A 22,415-nucleotide genomic window follows, 5' to 3' on the forward strand; every position below is an offset into this window, starting at 1 on the left:
AGAGAGAGAGAGAGAGAGAGAGAGAGAGAGAGAGAGAGAGAGAGAGAAAGCAAAAACAAAAGCGAAAGTGAAAGAATCCCAAGCAGTCTCTGCACTATCAATGCAGAGCCCGACCCGGGCTCGAACCCACGAACTGTGAGATCATGACTGGAGCCAAAATCAAGAGTCAGACGCTTTACAGACTGAGCCACCCAGGTGCCCCATATTCCTTGTGATGAGACCTTTAAGATCTACTCTTTTAGCAACCTTCAAATAGACAATAAGGAATTATTAACTACAGTCACATGTTGTACATCACTCATAATAGTTTATAGCAAAAAAATTTTTTTCTTCTCCAGGTTTCAGTCCAGTCCGGGATCATACATTATATTTAATTATCATGTCTCCTAAGCTTCTTTTAACAGTTACTTGGTTCCCTGTCCTTCATAACCTAGACATTTTGTAAAGAACATAGTCCAGTTATTTAGTAGGATGTCCCTCAGTTTGGGCTTGTCTGTTGCGGCCTATGGTTAGATTCAGGTTTTACCTTTTTGGAAGGAATGCCACAGAAGTGTTTTATTGCATCCTATCAGGAGGCATATGATGTTGGCTTGTCCTATTATTGATGATGTTAACTTTGATCATTTAATTAAGGTGGTGTCTGACAGAATTCTACACTATGAAATTACTATTTTTCCCCTTTTAATTAATGGGTATTTTGTAGTGGAGCTACTTTGAGACTAGATAATATCCTGTTTTCCATCAGACTTTCAACCACTAGTTTCAGCATATGTTGATGATACTTGCCTGAAATAATTATTACCAAGGTGGTTGCCAAATGGTGATTTTCTAATTCCATCACTACATTTATTATTTGGAATTATACTCTCAGAGCTTTTCCTTCTCCCTTCATTTATTTGTGTAAGTAAGGACTGGTGTGTTTTTATTTTATTCTGTGGTTTATAATCTATTTTTATTAATTTTGCTGTTGAGATGTTTCTCATTTGAACCGAAGTGACTCAAGTTGACTCCTGTGTCCTTTAGACATGCCCCCATCATTCTTTGAGCATTACCTTCTTTTCTGGCACCACAAAAATATATCCTGGTCCCATAGTGTACTTTTCCTTGCTCTTGCCTGGGAATCAGCCGTTTCTCTGAGGAACCCTGGTTCCTTTCATTGGTGCACTGGCTGTGCCCATGAATGTTGGAGTGTCATTGCTTCTAGGCCCCCTCAGCAGATAGAGCTAGGGAATATATGTATATGTCTATATATATTTCCATACACAGTTATATCTATTTCTGCATCTATGTATTGAGAACTGAGCTGGTATGTTTAGCTCTAATTCCAAGCCTTCACCCTTTTCCCATTTGTAACTTCATTTTATGAGAATAAGAAACCAAACTCATCATCCACAATGTATTTATTTACTTATTTGCTCAATCCAAGAATACACATAGAGTTTTCATATCTTTGTGTAAAAACAAATATCTAAGTATATGTTTAGAAAAAATTTTTTTTGTTTATAGCTTAAAGAGAGTATGTAGTTAAAACATTGGTTTAAAAAATTTTTTTAAATGTTTATTCATTTTTGAGAGAGAGAGAGAGACAGAGCACGAGCAAGGGAGGGGTAGAGAGAGAGGGAGACACAGAATCTGAAGCTGGCTCCAGGCTCTGAGCTGTCAGCACACAGCCCGATGTGGGGCTCGAACCCATGGAACTGTGAGATCATGTGAGATCATGATCGGAGCTGAAGTCGGAAGCTTAAAAGACTAAGCCACCCAGGCACCCCAAAACATTGTTTTTAGAAGTTACCTGGAGTCGTTTCTGTTTCCCTTGACCCCTTTGCAGAGTGGTTATGTTACTCATTTCAAATACAGTTAGGCACATTTGTTTTTGTTCCATTTTGGGTTCTTCTCTCTTATTATTATTTTTCTTCTTTTTTTTTAGTATATGAAACATTAACATGATTTTTTAAAAATGTACACAAAGGATAAATTATTAGAGTGCTGAATATAAAATTTAGGGCTTTTGTGTTTTTTCTTTCAGGGAATCATTTAATACTTCACATTACAACAAAATGTGAAAGTTCCTGCCAACCTGTGAGAATTTCTTCCTTCAACATTTTCTATTTACTGCACAACTTTCTCAGTTCTTTTTTGATGCCATGTTTTGTGGCTTGCATCAAAAGAGGAGTTTGTCTTCATGAAGATTCCTAACATTGGTAATGTGATGAATAAATTTGAGATCCTTGGGGTTGTAGGTGAAGGTAAGTTCAGCATTCCTTGAGTTTGTGATTAATGTATGTAGTTATACCTACCACTACAGAAGTTACTACTTCAGATCCTATTAATTTTACCTATATTTATTGAGATATGTGTTTGAGTAAAATATAAAAAATAAAATTGTGCTTAAACTATTTGGGTTTTACTCTCCAATTGAAAGTTAATAACATTTTAAAACCTTTTAAAATTTAATGAATCGGATTTCTTTCTTTGTCTTTTTCTTTTTTTAAATTTATTTATTTAGAGAGAAAGAGAGCAAGCAGGGGAGGGGCAAAGAGAGAGCTAGTGACAGAATCCCAAGCAGGCTTCCTGCTGTCAGTGCAGAGCAGACTTGGGACTCAACTCACAAACTGAGATCATGACCTAAGCTGAGATCAAGAGTTGGATACTTAACTGACTGAGCCACCCAGGTGCCCCAAATTAGAGATTTCTGAAGGCTGCCTTCATTTCATTGTGTTAATTAGCAATTATGGTTTCTTTATAGTTTTTTGTTACATTTTATTTTTATATCAGGCTTATTTTGAATAATTTAAAATTTATTTCTAGAAGTTAAATTTTACTAAATACACAGTAAATAAATGAATAACTTATCTATTTGTTCTCTATTTGTCTTTGAGAATGGTAAACCACATTTTTATGAGTTCTGAGGCTCACAACTTGATCAGATTTTAACATCTCTGAAATCAGGATGTGTGTTATAATTTATAGCATGTCATGGTTTAATTGGTAGCAATTCCCCCCCCCCCCCCACTAGTACATAAAATGCTTATGATCAGTGACATCATTAATTTGATGAAATATGGTAATTCATTTTTCATAAGTCTTCCTGAATTTTCCTTCTTAGTAATTTTTGCTTTTGACTTAAAGATAACTTTATGGGGATTTTGAGAAATGATTCTTTTAATAGGGTATGAGTGATTATAATTATGGTTTCTTAGCATCTATATCTTTAAAGCAAATGTTATAAAAATTTTATATCTTATGAATTTTCAAATAAATTGTGAATGTTAAAAGAAGTTTTAAAGATTTACCTATGTGAACAATAAAGCTGTTCTAGATAGTAAGTTAAATCCTTTTCAAATAAATGGAAACAAAATACAGTCTGATCATTGGGTGCTTGCTTTAAGATCTGGAGTGGCTAAGAAATACATATATATTAAGTAAATTAAAAACTGTCTAGTAAACTCTACATTCCTGTAGCCTACCTAGTGCATTTTCACTCTGTAGTGAAATGGCATGGGCAGTTAAATCTGGATTAAAGGATTGTCTGGTGATGGTGGAATTAAGTTGGATGGTTGTAGTAGCTGATTCCATCCTGACTATGATAATAACGATTCATCCATCTCTACCAAAGTGAGGGAAACTTGTTCTCATTCCCTAGATTCTGTTCAAGACACATTTCCCAATTTCATCTCTCTTAAGTCCCTTTGTCATAGATGTGTGCAGGCTTTGCCTGTCTTTTAATGTTATTGACATTTATACACACCTCAAGTATCATACATTACATGTTGATTTTACTAATTAGGTTGTCACAATATAACTGTAACCTCAGTTTCTTGGGTACCTTGCTGTTGACTCTGTTCTGCCTGTGAGGAAGTAGTTTTTTTGGCTAGAAAAGAGGATGAATAACCCAAAAGGTAGTCATGAATCTCATCAAAATAGACCGAAGAAAGTAGAGAAGTACATGACTATAAATGGCCAAAAAGCCTTGGACTGCTTGTGGTCTGTGTCCTTGTACTGAGTTTTGATTTATGGCAAAACTGTAGCAATTCCTACTAGTTATTAATTGGAATGTTTAAGCCTATACTATTTTGCCAGTCAGGAAAGACATTCAGGTATCCTAGAAGAGGATTTAAATGTCTCCTAGGACTGAGGTCATTAGCTTTTAAATTTTAAGTTTTCTAGAATCTTTTGCGTTAATTTTCCTTTACTTTTAAAGTTCTTAGGTCCACATCTTGTCTCCAGAACTTTTAAGCTTAAATTAAAATGTCTCAAGTGAAATGTTCTTTAAAAAGAGAAACATTCAGGGGCATCTGGGTGGCTTAGTCAGTTAAACATCGATTTCGGCTCAGGTCATGATCTCATGGTCTGTGAGTTCGAGCCCCACATCAGGCTCTGCACTGATAGTGTGGAGCCTGCTTGGGATTCTCTCTCTCTGCCTCTCTCTTTCTCTGCCCCTCCTTTATTTGCGCACTTTCTGTCTCAAAATAACGACAATTTTTTAAAAAGAGAGAAACAATTTAACAATACTTGTTGGGAAAATGGGTTGCTTATACTCTTGTTTTATAAAAAAAACATAAATATCCATTCTCTGTATGTGGCTCATTGCATAATTTCTGCAGAGTACTATCACTTTAGCGTTCATTATTATAACAAGATAGTATAACATTTTATTGATAACCAATGTAAATATAACAGAACTTTTATTTCTCTAAGAGCTATAGTTTGTATATGTGCCCCTAATTGTTTATTTCTTTTTATTATAGGAGCCTATGGAGTTGTGCTTAAATGCAGACACAAGGCAAGTACCTGGTTTTTAAAAAGAAAATACTGTATATGTTTAACTGTTTAGAAATGAACGTATTGTTCTGTGCATGTGGGCATATAATTAAAACTGTTGGCTATAATAATGATGCTTAATAAAGTGGAATGAACATGTGAACCCAGAAAAGGGAGAGTACTTTTGGACAAGCTCTATCATGATTAGGTAGTCATTAGTTATTTGTGGTCATATGGTATTTTTTTCTCAGTTGAGCTATGTGTATAGGTGAAAAGATTCCTAATGGGAAGAGAGAAAAGGTGACAGAGAAGAAATCAATGTAGTGACAGATTTATGTTGAAACACTTAAGAGCAAGAAGGAGTATTCAGTCAGTATTTTTCGCATGGAGCCAGTAACTTAGATTGCTTGATGGATCTGAATCCAGATTTTGAAAGGTAGTGGATTGGTGTTTGGTATGAAATAGGGCTTTGGATAATAGTACATGATTATCATTACTGGTTGTAGTTGATCACACTTGTTAAACCTTGTGATGGATCTTATGATATAGATTATTTGTTACACTAATCACCAATTATTCAGGGAAGTTATTTTCAAGTTTCCCACAGCTGTTGCTCAGAGGTAAGTGTGTTTTACTCAGAGACTAACTTTAACATGGCAAGGGTTGATGAAGCTGTAACAATTTTAAATGTTAGGTTAAATATTTTTCTGTCATGATATACCTAGTCTGAGTATTAAAATCTGGCCTCTTGCTATTATGTGTATAATTTTGTTAAGACCAAAGGTTAAAGTTTTTTGTGGTATTTTCTAATGGTTTAATTTATGTCTGAGATGAGCTTAACAATTTAGTCCAAGTCATTTAATTAAATTCTCAAATCTATTTATCATAACATATATGTATGTGTATATATGTGTAAATAAAGAGGATACCATTTTTATGTTTATTTTTTCTTTCCTGTTGTACAAAATCGTATGTTTTAGATTTAAGTCTTCATGGCAGTTGATGTACATTTGGGATTTAGATCATAAGTCTCTTAATTTGGTTCAATGAATTTTCTATTCTTGAAATTGAGTGTTCAAAGTATCTTATGTTGGTAATAGTTACCTGAAGATGTCTGCCAGTAAATCCTCAAAAAAATGGGTGGAATACTGTGGTTTTTGATTCAGGATGATTAAGAATTTAAAATAATAAATGTAATCAAAATAAATTTAGCACCTTGAATACCTTATTAAGAAATATTACTGCAGTTGGAAATTAAACAAGTGGAAAGCTCTCTAATGAATTTCTATACCGGTAATGAGTTGCCTTGAGTTACACTAAATTTTTGAAGCTTCAAAAAAATAAAATTCCTTGGTGGATACTACTCAAGGGAAATAGGTTGTTCGTTTCCAAGTTAAATTTGACTCTTTCATGAACATAATACTTCCTTTTATACCTTGGCTCTGTTGATACGGCATAGCTAATGGAAGCTTTAGTTCTTAATTTTAATCTTTGAGTTTTTTTTTTTTTTTAATTTTTTTTTTTTTTAACGTTTATTTATTTTTGAGACAGAGAGAGACAGCATGAACAGGGGAGGGTCAGAGAGAGAGAGAGGGAGACACAGAATCTGAAACAGGCTCCAGGCTCTGCGCTGTCAGCACAGAGCCCGACGCGGGGCTTGAACTCACGGACCGTGAGATCATGACCTGAGCCGAAGTCAGACGCTTAACCGACTGAGCCACCCAGGCACCCCATCTTTGAGTTTTAAAATTGAAAGATTTCTGATACATAATGCAAGTCTTCTAACAGTGTTTTCTCTCAGTCTTGTCACACTTCTTCCTGTGACTGTTCCCCCTATGCTTTTTTTAACCTTATCTAAGCTCTCTTTCTGCCTTTTATGTAAAAATAAACTTTATTAATTGAATATATTCAACTAATACATGTTTTTATCTTCCCATGTGTCTGGTTTACTCATTTGTGAAGATACGCTTGTTACCTGTACCTGGTTCTCATAATACACACTGTTAGTGCCAGCAAGATTGGCCCAGAGTGAAAGTACATGAGGATAGATAGGTATCTCTGCTCTTGGGAAGCCAACTCTAAATGTGACCTCTGATTCCTAGGGCACTTAGTTATAAGGATGAATAAACCATAGTTTTCTTTCTTTTGTATGGCTTATGGTCTAAAGAGGTAGAATAATAGATACTTAAAAAAATAACCCAAGAGGTTTCTGCAAATGACACTGCATCTAAAAAGTATCTCTTTTTACGACCCTTCACTAAATGAGAGATTTGCAGACTAGCTCGAAGTATTGTTGCTTTTTCCTTTCATGCATCTAAAAAGATACTGCTGGGTGGAAAATGTAAAGCATAAATTAGTGCCCAACTCAGAGTAATATAAAACTCTTTTTAGAATCTGCAGCTGTTTAGTCATTAGACTTGTTATAGATATATTCTTTTTTTCAGCTAGAATCAGACCTTCAAATCTTTACCCCATTATCCAAAAGTAGAGAATTTGATGCTTCTAAGATTTATCCTTTAGAATCAATCAAATGGATTACTATGAAATCTCATGTTATAGTTAAAAATGGGTTTCATCTTCCCTGTTGTATCCATTATATGTAAAATGATCATGCCTGTATATTTTGCATAGCTTTTACAAATTTAGGGAAATGCTTATAAAATGTATAAATCAGGTCTGTGTGATTATGTGTGCATAAGTATGTGCGATCACTTATGCATAAATTTGCCATCTTTTAGAGAGGGTTGGCCATGGGTGTATATACAATTAAATAATTCCTAGGACATTATATATTTGAGCAAATATGAAAGAAAGTTACTGTTTTAATCTGGGTCCTATTGCAAGAAATTTAGAGGTCATGTTTATAAACAAATGTATCTTGTCTTTTGTGAACACAATATGATGTTGGGCCATTCCAGGCCAAAGACCATATTTCTTAATTTACTGAAATGCTGCCTAATTGAAAAGAAAAATGTAACTGTACTCTTTTCCACAGCTTCTGTTTAGTGTGTGTGTGTGTGTGTGTGTGTGTGTGTGTGTATACACACACACACACACACACACACACATTGGAGTTTTATATATGAAAATTCGTATATTAAGTGTTAGGCTACTTATGATACCTCAGGACTACTTAGGTTCTGGTTTGGACCTTTGCTCTCCAGATATGCAGTGCTGATTTTCTTTTTATTTGCATGTCTGCTTTGAAGTGCTTATGAGAGGGGAGGCATGTTTTACTGCATACTTTCTTTGCAGAAGCTCAAAGGAGGTCATCCTTAAAGCAGGGAAAATGGAATGCAGTGACATAAGGAGATGTGATTAGAACTGGAGATGATACATTGTGCAACCTGTTTGAGAGGTTGGAGGGCAATGCTAACTGATTCTAGGACAGGGAAATGCCGATTCATGTATTTCCTTTCCTGTGGCTGGGGTTGACACAGGAGAAATTTTTGTTTGTTTTGAATTAGTAGGTGACATGCTCTTGGGATAACTGGTTATACAAAGCCATGTAGAATCCAGTGTTGGGGGTAGAGCCTATAAATATTTAATAAATAATAAAGTGGACTTAAATTACAGAACCAAAAATGAAGGGCACTTTTGAGAGCTGTTACAGAGTACCAGGTTCCTGTGGAAAGATTAGAGATGATCCCAAGGGTTTGTGGTAAAGTGAAAAACATTGGTATCATTTATCTGATTTAAAACTTATAAAGGATATAAGTTTAGAGGGAGAAATAATGAGTTTGGCTTTCATGAAAAAAGAGTAAAATGGCAGCAGAATACCAAACCTGGTAATAAGTACCACATATTGAGCATCTAACGCATGCTGGCTAACTCTGCTAGATGCTTTACATTTACTCCCTACAACATTTCTACTCTTATACCCATTTTACAGATAAGAAAGCTGAGGCATTATACAGAGTTATGTGTTAGGGCCAAGATTTTGCAGCCAAGAAGTGGTAGAACCAGGTTTTGGTCTCATATCAGAAATCGCTAACTTGAACATGAACTAGGTGGAACTGTGAAATGTTATGGACCTTCCAAAAGTGAGTACAGAGCAGAGTTGAGGGCATCCTTAAATAGTCCTACCGAAAGGAGACGGAGGCACACCTCTAGAAAGCAAGGAAGAAAGATTTTGTAAAATGGTATTCACTAACAATGTAAAAATCCATAACAGGATGCATGATGATAAGGATTGAGGGGTGAGAAAATCCATTTCATTTAACGTTGCTGTTTAGTAATGACCTCTTTAAGTGAAATGGTACGTTGAAGTCAGAGGTTAAGGAGAGAGTAAGCAGAAAAAATCTGGATTGTGCCATTTTCCATTTTGAGAGTTGAGAAATTGGGATTGAGAGTACTAGGAGGAATAGTTTTGATTAAATATTCACTAGTCAGCAGGGGCACCTGGGTGGCTCAGTCAGTTAAGCATCCAACTTTGGCTCAGGTCATGATCTCACGGTTCATGAGTTCGAGCCCTGTGTCGGGCTCACTGCTGTCAATGCAGAGCCCACTTTGGATCCTCTGTCTCCCTCTCTTTCTGTCCCTCCCTCTCTCACGCTCTTTCTCTCTCTCTCGCAAAATATATATATATATTTAATAAAAAATTCACTACTCAGCAATACCCATATTTTCCCCTACTAAAAGCCATTCATTGGTTATCAAACTATGAGCAGTTTGTCTTTTGCTGTAAGAGTTCATTTTTAGCAAGCTTTATGTATTTTGAATTAGTGATTTCCTCTTTTTCTTTTTCACATTAATTTTGTTTTCCACCAAAAAGCTGAATATGATTTGGTCACATTAAAAAAAAACAAAAAAAACAAAAAAAACCAACGCGCTATTTTAAAGAAGATACTTGAGGAAAAGTCCATGAACCATCACCAATTTAACAGATTATAGTCCACCATCTAAAACCACACAGTTATTTTCTACTAAAACAAAATAAACTTTGTTTCAGTTTTTTTCCACATTAAATGAAACAAGTCTTAAATTGTTTAGATTTAAGTTTTACATGTGAATTGAGGTTTTTAAAATTTTTTAAACGTTTATTTTGAGAGAGATAGGGAGCGATCAGGGGATGGGCAAAGAGAGAGGGAGAGAGAGAATCCCAAGCAGGCTCTGCAGCTGTCAGCACAGAGCCTGATGTGGGGTTCGAACCCACAAACCGTGAGATCATGACCTGAGCTGAAACTAAGAGCCAAACGCTTAACTGACTGAGCCACCCCGGCGCCCCTGAATTGAGTTTTTAGAATAAAACTTAGATGAATCAACAATGAGAAATTGAATATATGGGATTATTTTCTTTGTCATTACTTTCCTCCTTATTTAAATAAAAGTAAGATGTGTGTTCCTGCTTCTTGTCTATAAAATTTCTAGCATTTGAAGAAAATTAGAGAGAGGCTTGGGTTTTTAATAAAGATTGTAGGAAGCTGGAAATATTTAAGTATTGATTATTTCACCATAATCATTTTTTGAAGTAATTACACTTCCCTAAATGACTTTAATTTATTGCGCGTTATGGAGATTAACGAGATGGCAATGTTAAAATGGGCTTTGGGTCGGTAACAAAGATAATAGGAATCATCAGTTGGGGAAGACCTCTTCTGTCTACTCTTAAAGATGCACTTATATAGAACCATTACTTCTGTGTGGTTTCCTCTCTTGACCGATTTTTTCTTACTGATCAATTAATTGTGGAAAAGTTCCTGGAACACTACAGCAGTCTTACCAAAATCATATTTCTGTGTATTATAATATTTTGCATTTTAAATTCTGCTAGTCTTTTGATATGGGACAAACTACCTATGTTTTTGTTGTCTTGTTATCAATAAAAGTAATAATGGCTTATGTGTCAATTTCCAGGTGAGTCTAACTTCTTCCAGGAACTAAAAGAATTTTTAGCTTTTACCAGCTTCATGGTTATCTTTATCGTCATCATCCTAATCTAGATTTGTTTTGTTTGTTTGTTTGTTTGTTTTTTAGTAAATGGGATTTAAAAAATGGTCCTGTTAGAACTGGCAGGTACTAACTATGCATGCATTGTCTACACACGGAAGACTTTAGCTTGTTCATCCTTCTCACAGTGAACTCCTAAATGATTTGTCCATCCCTCCTGCACACACTCCTCCACCTCCCAACCAGGGGATGAGTTGGCTGGGGCACTAGATGGACGTTAAAGTCTTCTTTGTGTGCTAATTGTAAAAACATAATTAGTTCAAAGAAAAGAATGTTCTATACCTTTTTCAGATGAGTAATTTCGTTAGCCTCTGATACATGTCTGTGCTTAAGGGATTTATACTAGCTCTTTAATGCAACTTTTCAAAACTTCAGGAGCAAAAATGAAAGTAAATAATTTTTTTTACACAGCCTTGAAATATGTATTCACTGGTAATACAGGAAAAGGAACGGCTCAACAAATGCCCATATGGTGGATACTTTTAAGTAGTTAAGCTTAACAATTGTTGAAATCACTAGCTGGAAAGTAGTACACAGTGATCTATTTCTATATAAATAGTAATCCAACCCTGAAATACTATTAGAAGCTACAGTTTATATTCTATAAATGCTTTTGAGCTTTACTCTTTCCCAATTTAAAGGTTTGTTTCATATGTTAAAACCTTTTCATTTTAAAACATCCAGTTAAATACATTTTCTTGTACCTCCTGTATTGAAAGCACTGTGTTCTAGGCATGGCATTATAAAGTAAAATTCAATCAAATATCTGTTTGAGAAAAATCTATTGAGTGCCCACAAAATGTCAGGTACTCTGCTTGGAACTGGCTCTGTAGAAATCAATAAATAATTCCTACTTTTGAGGAATTTAGTCTAGTATTTATAAATCAACAAATACAAGATCATGTTTACTTCTGTCAGGAAGCTTAACACATAAATTGGAAGAGGATAATTTGAGAGAAGATTATAGTGGAAATGATAGTGTGAAAGCTTTTCCCCCATTTTTCAATACATTCTTCATTAGAGCCTGCTTAGGAAAAAACTCATGTCAGTAATAAAGGAGAAAAGAAAAGAAATCAGTATTTCCCAGAACCCCGTAAAAGGACTACCACAAAGATGGGAATAAATTAGGAAGTAGCGCTATTAGTTGAGGGCAGCTGAATAAGAATGGTACAAGTGGGAAGTTTTGTTTACTTCTGAGTGCCAGAGGGCCCAGAATCCTAGGCGGAGTATTGATGGATTGTAGAACCTTCCCCAAATGGCACAGCTGAAACTTGATCCACGTGGCCCAGGCCATTTCCTTTAGGACCGCCATATTAGGATGGGCAGGAGTGCCTACCCTGACAGTGTAGATCTGGAGTTGGCAAACTTCTGCCCGTGCTCCAAACGTGGCCCACTGCCTATTTGACAAATAAAATTGTGTTGGAACACAGCCATACTCATTCATTTCTGTATTTCCTATGGATGCTTTGTATTAAAATAATAATAGTTGAGTAGTTGCGACAGAGACTGTATGACATACAAAGCATACAATTTTTATTGTGGCCCTTACCAGAAAGAGCTTGCTGACTCCTGATGTTGAACAAGCCCCAACTGGGAAAATACGGTGGACTGCATAGTGGTCTCGGTGGATCATCCATCTCAATTTCTATTTGTCTCTTTGCCCTTTGTGCTCTTGGAGCCTGAGAAATAGAGTTAATAAAGTGTGGGACTTCCACTGAAAATTGCTTTTCCCTTGAGCTGGGCTTGGATAAATTGTTGGGATGGCTGTGTAGGAAATTTTGTATTGCTTACCTCTCACATTTCAGCTGTCACAGAAGTGAACTTTGCTAGGGACTGGGCATACAGAGACACAGCGTATTTACATAGACTACGTCCCATCACTGGCCTGAGTAACTCTTTTCATCCAAAGGTGAATACAAAGAATAAAACAGTCTTCCCTGAGACTATGAAAGAATACTTGAGTTTAAGAGAAAGAGATTTCTCACAAATATGAACAGTAAAATTCTTTGGAGACTAAAACCAGGAGGTATCTTCCTAATATAATTCAAGTGAAAATAAATGAGAAGTTAACAAGAAATAGTAGTAATTTCTGTTTCAAGTACCTCTTGACTTCTGGGTATTATGCTAGATGCCTTATTTTCATTACTTTAAATCTTCCTAACAATTATAAATTAATATTACCTTCTTTTTACGTGGGGGAAACTGATCCTCAATAGGTTAATTTCCTGAAGGTCATACAAGTTAGGAAGTGGAAGAGCCTGGAATTAAGCTACATTTTAGGTCCATCATTTTTTTAAAAAATTGAGGTAAAATTGGCATAACATAAAATCAGTCATTTTAAAGTATACAGTTCAGTGGCATTTAGTGCCTTCACCGTGTTGTGCAATCACTACCTCTGTCAAGTAGAAAGTATTTTCATGACCTCAAGAAAAACCCTCGTGGGGCACCTGGGTGACTCAGTCGGTTAAGCGTCAGACTCTTGATATGGGCTCAGGTCATGATCTTAAGGTTTGTGAGATAGGGCCCCGCATCGTGCTCTGTGCTGACAGCATGGAGCCTGCTTGGGATTCTCTCTCCCCATCTCTTTCTGCCCGTCCCCCACTTGTTCTCTCTTTGTCTCAGAGTAAATAAATAAACATTAAAAAAGAAAAGAAAACCTCATGCCCATGAAGTGCCCATTCCCCATGTCTCTTCCTCCCCATCCCTGGCAGTCATCAATCTACTTTCTGTATCTATAGGTTTACCTATTCTGGACATTTCCTGTAAATGGGATCACATACAATGTGTGACCTTTGTAGTTTGCCTTCTTTCACTTAGCATAATGTTTTTGAGATACATCCGTATTGTAGCATGTATCCATACTTCATTCCTCTTTACGACTGAATAATATTCCATTGTATGAATATATCACATTTTGTCTATGCATTCGTCTGTCATTGGACATGTGGGTTGTTTCCACCTTTTGACTATCGTGAACAGTGCTGCTGTGAACTTTCATGTACAAGTTTTGTTTGAATTCCTGTTTTCAATTCTTTCTGGGTGTGTACTAAGAGTAGAAGTGCTAGGTAATATGGAAGTTCTATGTTCAACTTTTTGAGGAACCACAAAACTGTTTCCACCAGCAATATGCAAGTGTTCCAGTTTTTCCATATGCTTGCCAACACTTGTTTTCTTATTTTTTTGTTGTTGTTGTGGCTATCTTAGCTGACATAAAGTGGTAGCATATTGTGTATTTGATTTGCAAGTCCATAATGATTTGTGATGTTGAGTTTCTTTTCTTGTACTTGTTGGCCATTTGCCTATCTTCTTTGGAAAAATGTCTCTTTGAGTTCTTTGCCCATTTTTAAATTGGGTTTTTATTGTTCAGTTGCAAGAGTTCTTTATATATTCTGGATATAAGTCCTTTATTAAGTGTGTGGTTTGCAAGTATTTTTTCTCATTCTGTAGATTGTCTGTTTACTTGGTAGTGTCCTTTGCATAAAGTCCAGTTTATTTTTTCCTCTATTGCTCATGTTTTTGAAACCACTGCCAAATTCAAGGTCATGATGGCTTATGCCTTTTTAAAACTTAATAGTTTAGGGGCGCCTAAGTGGCTCAGTTGGTTAAGCGTCCGACTTCAGCTCAGGTCATGATCTTACAGTCCGTGAGTTTTGAGCCCCGCATCAGGCTCTGTGCTGACAGCTCAGAGCCTGGAGCCTGCTTTGGATTCTGTGTCTCCTCTCTCTGCCCCTCCCCTGCTCATGCTCTCTCTGTCTCAAAAATAAATAAAAACATTTAAAAAATTAAAAGTTAATAGTTTAGTTTTAGCTTTTATATTTATGTGGTTATTCCATTTTGAGTTAATTTTTATATGTAGTATGAGATAGGGATCCAACTTCATTCTTTTGGATGTTGGGTATGCAGTTGTCCTAACACCATTTGTTGAAGAGACAGTTTTTCCCTGTTTATTGGTGTTGCCACCCTTGTTGAAAATAAGTTGACCATCAGTATATTAGTTTATTTCCAGACTCTCAATTTTATTCCATTGGTCTGTGTGTCTGTCCTTATGTCAGTGCCACACTGTTTTGATTACTGTGGATTTGTAGTAAGTTTTGAAATCAGTATGAATCCACCAACTTTGTTTCTTCTTTTTTCAATACTCATTTGGTTATTGAGAGCCCCTTGCAATTCCATATGAATCTGAGGATTAGCTTTTCCATTTCTGAAAAAAAAGGCCATTGGAATTTTGATAGAGAGTCCATTGAATCTGTGGATTACTTTGCATAGTATTGTTACCTTAACAATATAAATTTTTCCAATCTGTGAATGTAAGACCTGTTTATTTAAGTCTTCTTTAACTTCTTTCATCAGTACTTTGTAGTTTTCAATGTATTAGTCTTTTACATGCTTGGTTACATTTATTCCTAGGTATTTATTCATTTGGATGCTCTTTTTTTTAAAAGTTTATTTATTTTTTGAGAGAGAGATGAGTGGGGAGTGGGGCAGAGAGAGGCGGAGACAGAGAATCCTAAGCAGGCTCCATGCTATGAGCATGGAGCCCCATGTGGGACTTGAACTCATGAACCACGAGATCACGACCTGAGCTGAAATCAAGAGTCGGATGCTTAACCTACTGAGCCACCCAGGTGCCCCTGGATGCTATTTTAAATGGAATTGCTTTCTTAATTTCCATTTTGGATTGTCAGTTGCTAGTATGTAGAAATACTGATTTTTTATTATTGTGGTAAAATATGTATCACAAGATTTGCCATTTTAACCATTTCTTTTTTTAAAAAAATTTTTTTTTTTCAACGTTTTTTATTTATTTTTTTTGGGACAGAGACAGAGCATGAACGGGGGAGGGGCAGAGAGAGAGGGAGACACAGAATCGGAAACAGGCTCCAGGCTCCGAGCCATCAGCCCAGAGCCTGACGCGGGGCTCGAACTCACGGACCGCGAGATCGTGACCTGGCTGAAGTTGGACGCTTAACCGACTGCGCCACCCAGGCGCCCCTTAACCATTTCTAAGTGTACAGTTCAGTGGCATCATCGCATTCACAGTGTTATGTAACCATCACCAATATATTTCCAATTTTCTTTACCATACACAAAAGAAACTGTAGCAATTAAGCAGTAACTCCCCCATTCCCCCTTACCCCCAGCATGTAGCAACTTCTAATCTACTTTCTGTCTCTACAGTTTTGCCTATTTTAGATATTTTGTATAAGTGGAATAATACAATATTTGTCTTTTTGTGTCTGGCTTCTATTACTTAGCATAATGTTTTCAAGGTTCATTCATGTTGTAGTATGTGTCAGAACTTCATTCCTTTTTATGCGAAATAATACTCTGTTGTATGTATATACCACATTTTGCTTATCCATTCATTTGTTGATGGACACTTGAATTGTTTCCACTTTTGGCTAATGTGAATAATGTTCCTATGAACATTCACATACAAGTATCTGAGTCCTTCCTCTTAATTCTTTTGTATATATACCTAGGAATAGAATTGCTGGGTCAAATGTAATTATGTGTCTAACATTTTGTAGACTACTGGCTATCGTGTTTTGATTTTTTATCCTGTAGTTTTGCTGAATTTGTTAGCTGTAAGGTGTGGATTCTTTTGGATTTTCTTTCTATAATTATATCATCTGTGGATGAGAGTAGTTTCATTTCTTCCTTTTAAAAATTTTATTTACTTATTTTTATTTTTATTAAGTTTATTTTGAGAGAGAGAAAGAGTGCACAGGTGCCGGAGGGCTAGAGAGAGAGGGAGAGAGAGAGAATCCCAAGCAGGCACTGTCAGCACAGAGCCCGATGCAGGGCTTGAACTCATGAACATGAGATCGTGACCTGAGCCAAAATCAAGAGTCGGGACGCTTAACAGACTAAACCACACAGGTGTGCTATTTTTATTTTTTTATATATTTTATTTTTAAGTAAACTTTACACTCAACGTGGGGCTTGAACTCACAACTTCAAGATGAAGAGTCGCGTGCTCTGCTGATTGAGCCAGCCAGGTGCCCTTATTTCTTCCCTTTTAATCTGGAAACTTTTTATTTCTTTGTCTTGCCTAGTTGTTCTGGCTAGAATTTTTAGTACAGTGTTATTAAGTGGCAAAAGTGGACACCTTCACCTTGTTCCTGATCTTGGGGAGAAGGCTTTCTGTCTTTTAAATCACTGAGTATGCATGATGTTAGTTGTTGATCTTTCATAAATGTGCTTTATCAGGTTGAGGAAGTTGTCTTCTATTTATTGTCTGCTTGTCCATCATGGATATGGTGTGTAGGGTAAAGTAGGTAGGCAGTTTAAAATGCGCATTGAGCTCATATCACACAGTAGTTACCTCTTTTATCAAGTTTTTTCATGGTCATTTTAAGGTTTTGACTAGTTGCAGAGTTCTAGAAACTGATTCTAATACTTTTTCCAGCCCATTATTTGTTTCTGTGAAAGGACGGAGTCCTAGATTTCCCTATTTTGACATTTTTGGTGATATCACTCTGTTTTTGCACACATTTTCTCCCAGTCATTGATCTCCAACTTATCAATTTTTTTGGTAGATTGTCCTTTTGGCAATATACAAAATCACATCACCAAGGTCAAGGGTCATCTAGATTTTCTAGGTTACCTTTTAGAAGTCTTGTAATTTTGTATTTAGGTCTGTGATCCACTTTGGGTTAATTTTTGTGAAAGTTACAAGGTTTGTGTCTAGATTCTTTATTTTACATATGAACGTCCAGAACCATTTGTTGAAAAGACCTTTTTTTCCCATTGGATTGCTTCTGCATCTTTGTCAAAATCAGTTGTGTTTGTGTTGAGTCTATTTTTGGGCTCTGTTCTGTTCCATTGATTTATTTGTCTTTCCTTCACCTAATATCATGCCGTCTTGATTACTATAGTTTTATAGCAAGTCTTAAAATCAGGTGATATCAGTTCTTCAACTTTATTGTTCCTTTTCAATTTTGTGTTAACTATTCTGTCTTTTTGCCTTTCCATGTTACTTTTATTTTTATTAAAAATATCTTTTTAATGTTTGTTTATTTTGGAGGTGGGGGGAGGGGCAGAGAGAGAGGGAGACACGGAATCTGAAACAGGTTCCAGGCTCCGAGCTGTCAGTACAGAGCCCGATGTGGGGCTCGAACTTACGAACCATGAGATCATGACCTAAGCCAAAGTCAGATGTTTAACCGACCGAGCCATCCAGGCACCATCCATGTTACTTTTAAAATCAGTTTGTTGGCATCCAGAAAATAAATAGCTTACTGGAATTGGGATCACACTGAGTCTATAGATCAAGTTGAGAAGAATTGACATCCTAGTACTGAGTGTTCTAATGCATGAGTGCAGAATATCTCTCCATTTATTTAAATCTTTTGATTTCTTTCAACATAGTTATGTAGGGTTTCGCATAACAGATCTTGCAAATGTTGTGTTAGATTTATACCTCAGTACTTTTGTGTGTGTGATAATGTAAATGGTATTGTTTTTAATTTTTATTTCTAATTATTCATTCCTGGTATGTGGGAAAGCAGTTGATTTTTGTATATTACCCTTGTAACTTGTGACTTAGCTAGAACTGTTTATTAGTTCCAGGAGTTTTTCATTGTAGGTTTTTTGAGATTTTCTTCATGGGCAAGCCAATCATCTGTGAACACAACAGTTTATTTTTTCTTTCCCAATCTGTATACATTTCATTTCTTTTTCTTATTGTATTAGTTATGGCTTCCAATAAAATGTTGAATGAAAGTGGTAAGAGGGGGAGCGCCTGGGTGGCTCGGTTGGTTGAGCGACCGACTTCGGCTCAGGTCATGATCTCTAGGTCTGTGAGTTCGAGCCCCGCGCCGGGCTCTGTGCTGACAGCTCAGAGCCTGGAGCCTGCTTCTGATTCTGTGTCTCCCTCTCTCTATGCCCCTTCCCTGCTCGTGCTCTCTCTCTGTCTCAGAAATGAATAATAAAAAAAAAAAAAACATTAAAGAAAAAAGTGGTAAGAGGGGTCATCCTTATCTTATTCCTGAGCTTAGTGGGAAGGCATGTGGTTTCTTACCATTAAGCATGATGTTAACTGTAGGATTTTTGTAGATGTTCTTTATTAAGCTGAGGAACTTCTATTCCTAGATTACTAAGAGTTTACATCCAAATGGGTTTGGGTTTTGTCATTGTTTTTCTGCATCAATTGATATGATGTGACATTTCTATTTTAGCTCACTGATGATGGTAGATTACATGAATTGATTTTAGAATGGTGAACCAACCTTGCACACCTGGGACAAATCCCACATTGTCATGGTGTATCATTCTTTTTATACATTGCTGTTTATGCTTTGCCAATATTTTTTGAGGATTTCTACATCTATGTTCATGAGAGAGATTCACCTGTAGCTTACCTTTATTTTAATGTTTTTATCTGGTTTTGGTATTAAGGTAATACTGGCTTCATGGAGTGAGTTAAGAAGTGTTCCTCTACTTCTGGAAGAGAGAGATTTTTCTGGAAGAGATTGTAGAGAATTAGTATAATCTCTCCTTAAGTCACCAGTGAAACTATCTGGATATGGGACTTTTATTTTAGAAGGTTATTATTGGTTGAGTTTCTTCCATACATACAGGTCTATTCAGACTATCTATTATTCCTTGGATAAATGTTGATAGTTTGTATATTTCAAGGAGTTGGTCCATTTACCTAAGTTACTAAATTTATAGCATAGATTTGTTCATAATATTCCTCCATAATATTCCTTTATTATTCCTTTAATGTCCATGTGATTTGTAGTGATGACTCTTCTTTCATATCTGATATTAATAATTTCTGTTTTTTCTCTTTTTCTTGGTTAGCCTCGCTAGAGGTTTATGAATTTTACTGTTCTTTTAAAAGAGCCAGCTTTTGTTTTCATTGATTTTCACTGTTGAGTTTCTGTTTTCAATTTCATTGATTACTTCTGTTATTTTTATTATTCTTTTCTTCTTGCTTTAGGCTTAAGTTATCCCTCTTTGTATTATTTCCTAAGATAGAAGATTAGTTACTGATTTTATTTATTTATTTTAGTTACTGATTTTAGGTCTGTTTTCTTTTCTAATATATGCATTCCATGCTACAAACTTTTTTCTATACACTGCTTTTGCTGCATCACACAATTTTGTTTTATACTTTCATTTTCATTTAGTTCAAAATATTTTTAAATTCAAGATTTCTTTTTGACCTGTGTCAAAAAAAAAAAATTATTTATTTATTTATTTATTTATTTTTTAAAATTTAAGTAAGTTCTACACTGAATGTGGGGTTTGTACTCATGACCCTGAGATCAAGAGTCACTCCACTAACTGAGATAGCCAGGAGCCACTGACTTGTGTGTTATTTAGAAGTGTCTTGTTTAATCTCTAAATATTTTGAGATTTCCCAGCTTTATGTTATTGATTTCTAGTTTAATTCCATTGTGTTGTGAGAGTATACTTTGTATGATTTTTATGCTTTAAAATTTGTTGTGTTTTATGGCCCAGAATTTGGTCCACTTTGATGAATGCTTGATATAAGCTTGAGAAGAATATGTGTTGTGCTTCTGTTGGAAGAAGTGTTACGTAAATGTCTGGTAGGTCTAGTTAGTTAATGGTGCTGTTCAGTTCACCTATATCCTTACTCAATTTTTATCTGCAGATCTGTCAGTTACTGGAAGTTGGGGAGCGGGTGTTAAAGTCTTCAACTATAATGGTGGATTTGTCTGTTTCTCCTTGCAGTTCTGTCAATATTTGCCTCATGAATTTTGATGTCCTCTTGTTTGGTGCATATGCATATTAAGGATTATTATGTCTTCTTGGAGAATGTATCATTTTATAATGTCCGTCTTTATTCCTGATGATTTTCTTTGTTCTGAAATCTGATTTGTATAAAATTGATATAGTTATTCCAGCTTTCTTTAGTGTTAATGTGATATACCTTTTTGTATCCCTTTGCTTTTAACCTATCTGTGTCTTTATTTAAAGTGGCTTTTAAAAATCCATTCTCACAATCTCTTTTAATTGACGTATTTAGGCCATTCACATTTAAGGTGATTATTAATATATTTGGATCAGTATGAACCATTTTTGTAACTTTTCTGTTTGTTACACTTCTTCTTTTTTTATTTAAAAAAATTTTTTTTTTTAGTAATCTCTACACCCAACAAGATCAAGGGGTTATGAGCCAGCCAGGCAACCCCCCCCCCTTTTTTTTTTAACAAAAACATTTCTTTCCTTTTCTTCCTTCTGGTTTTAATGGACTGTTTTATGTGATTCTATTTTCTCTCTTGTCTTAGCATGTCCATTATACTTCTTTAAAAAAGAGTTTGTCAGGGGCGCCTGGGTGGCTCAGGTCATGATCTCACGGTTTGTGAGTTTGAGCCCCTTATTGGGCTCTTTGCATCAGCGCAGAGCCTGCTTTGGATCCTCCGTCTCCCTCTCTCTCTGCCCCTACCACGCTCACACTCTCCTACTCTCTCTCTTTCTCTCAAAAATAAATAAACATTAAAAAAAAAAAAAAAAGGTTTTTAGTCATTGCCCTGGAGCTTGTCTCATACAACGTTGGTCTTTAAGTCTGCTATCAGATAACTGTATTCTGCTTCTCAGGCAGTATGTGTACCTTAAACTAGAATTTTCTGAATTCCTCCCTCCCATCCCCCTTGTAACATTGCTGTCATTCGTTCATTTTACTTATCCCTATGCTATAATCAGTGAATACATTGTTACTATTCTTTGAATGGGTATCTATTTTTTTTTTCATGTTTATTTATTTTTGAGAGAGACAGAACACAAGTGGGGAGGGGCAGAGAGAAGGAGACACACAACCTGAAGTAGGCTCCAGGCCCTGACCTGTCAGCACAGAGGCCGATGTGGGGCTTGAACTCACGAACCAATGAGATCATGACCTGAGCTGAAGTCGGATGCTCAACCGACTGAGCCACCCAGGTGCCCTTGAATGGTTATCTATTAATTAAGAATAGGAAAAACACATTTTATTTTGCCTTCGTTTATTCCTTCTCCAGTGCTCTTACCTCATTTAGATCTGACTTGCTGACCTGTATAATTTTCCTTCTCTAAAGAACTTTTTAAAAGTTTTTACTAGGCTGATCCACTGTTGTTTTTTTTTAAATTTTTTTTAAATGTTTATTTTTTTGAGAGATAGCGTGAGCAGGGGAGGGGGTGCAGAGAGAGAAAGAGAGAGAGAGAGAGTCACAGATTCCCAAGCAGGCTCCAGGGTCTGAGCTGTCAGCACAGAGCCCAACGTGGGTCTCGAATTCATGAACCGTGAGACCATGACCTGAGCCAAAGTTGGACGCTTAACTGACTGAGCCACCCAGGTGCCCCAAGACTGATCCAATGTTAAAAAACTTCACTCAGTTTTGGTTTATCTGAAAAAGTATTTCTCCTTTTGAGAGGTAATTTCAATGAATAATTTTTTTATCCCAACACTTTAAATATTCTACTTTATAGCTTCTGAAAACAGTTGGATGTACTTCTTATCCTTGTTATCTGTAGGTAAGATATTTTTTCCCTCTGGCTTTTTTCATGATTTTCTCTTTATGTTTATTTTTCTGTAGTTTGAATATGATGTAGTTTAGGTGTAGTTTTTTGGTATTTATCTTGCTAGGTCTGCTCTGAGCTTTTTGATGTGCAATGGTTTGGTGTCATTAATTTTGGAAGATTTTTGGACATTATTTCTTCAAATATTTCTTCTCCTTTGTCTCATTCTCTTCCTT

At 35.9% G+C, this 22,415-nt stretch overlaps 1 protein-coding gene across 2 annotated transcripts in view; it reads left to right on the plus strand.

The window, feature by feature from the left end:
* Nucleotides 1-22,415, plus strand: part of CDKL5 (cyclin dependent kinase like 5) — a 198,762-nt gene that overhangs the window by 67,970 nt on the left and 108,377 nt on the right. For both annotated transcript variants that reach the window (XM_049643537.1, XM_049643538.1), the window contains exons 2-3: nt 2,027-2,246; nt 4,749-4,783. In XM_049643537.1, the coding sequence (XP_049499494.1) occupies nt 2,183-2,246; nt 4,749-4,783 (99 nt within the window). In that variant the 5' untranslated portion in view covers nt 2,027-2,182. The remainder of the gene's footprint in view (nt 1-2,026; nt 2,247-4,748; nt 4,784-22,415) is intronic.

Source organism: Panthera uncia, chromosome X, assembly GCF_023721935.1.
Source record: "Panthera uncia isolate 11264 chromosome X, Puncia_PCG_1.0, whole genome shotgun sequence".
Lineage (NCBI taxonomy): Eukaryota > Metazoa > Chordata > Mammalia > Carnivora > Felidae > Panthera > Panthera uncia.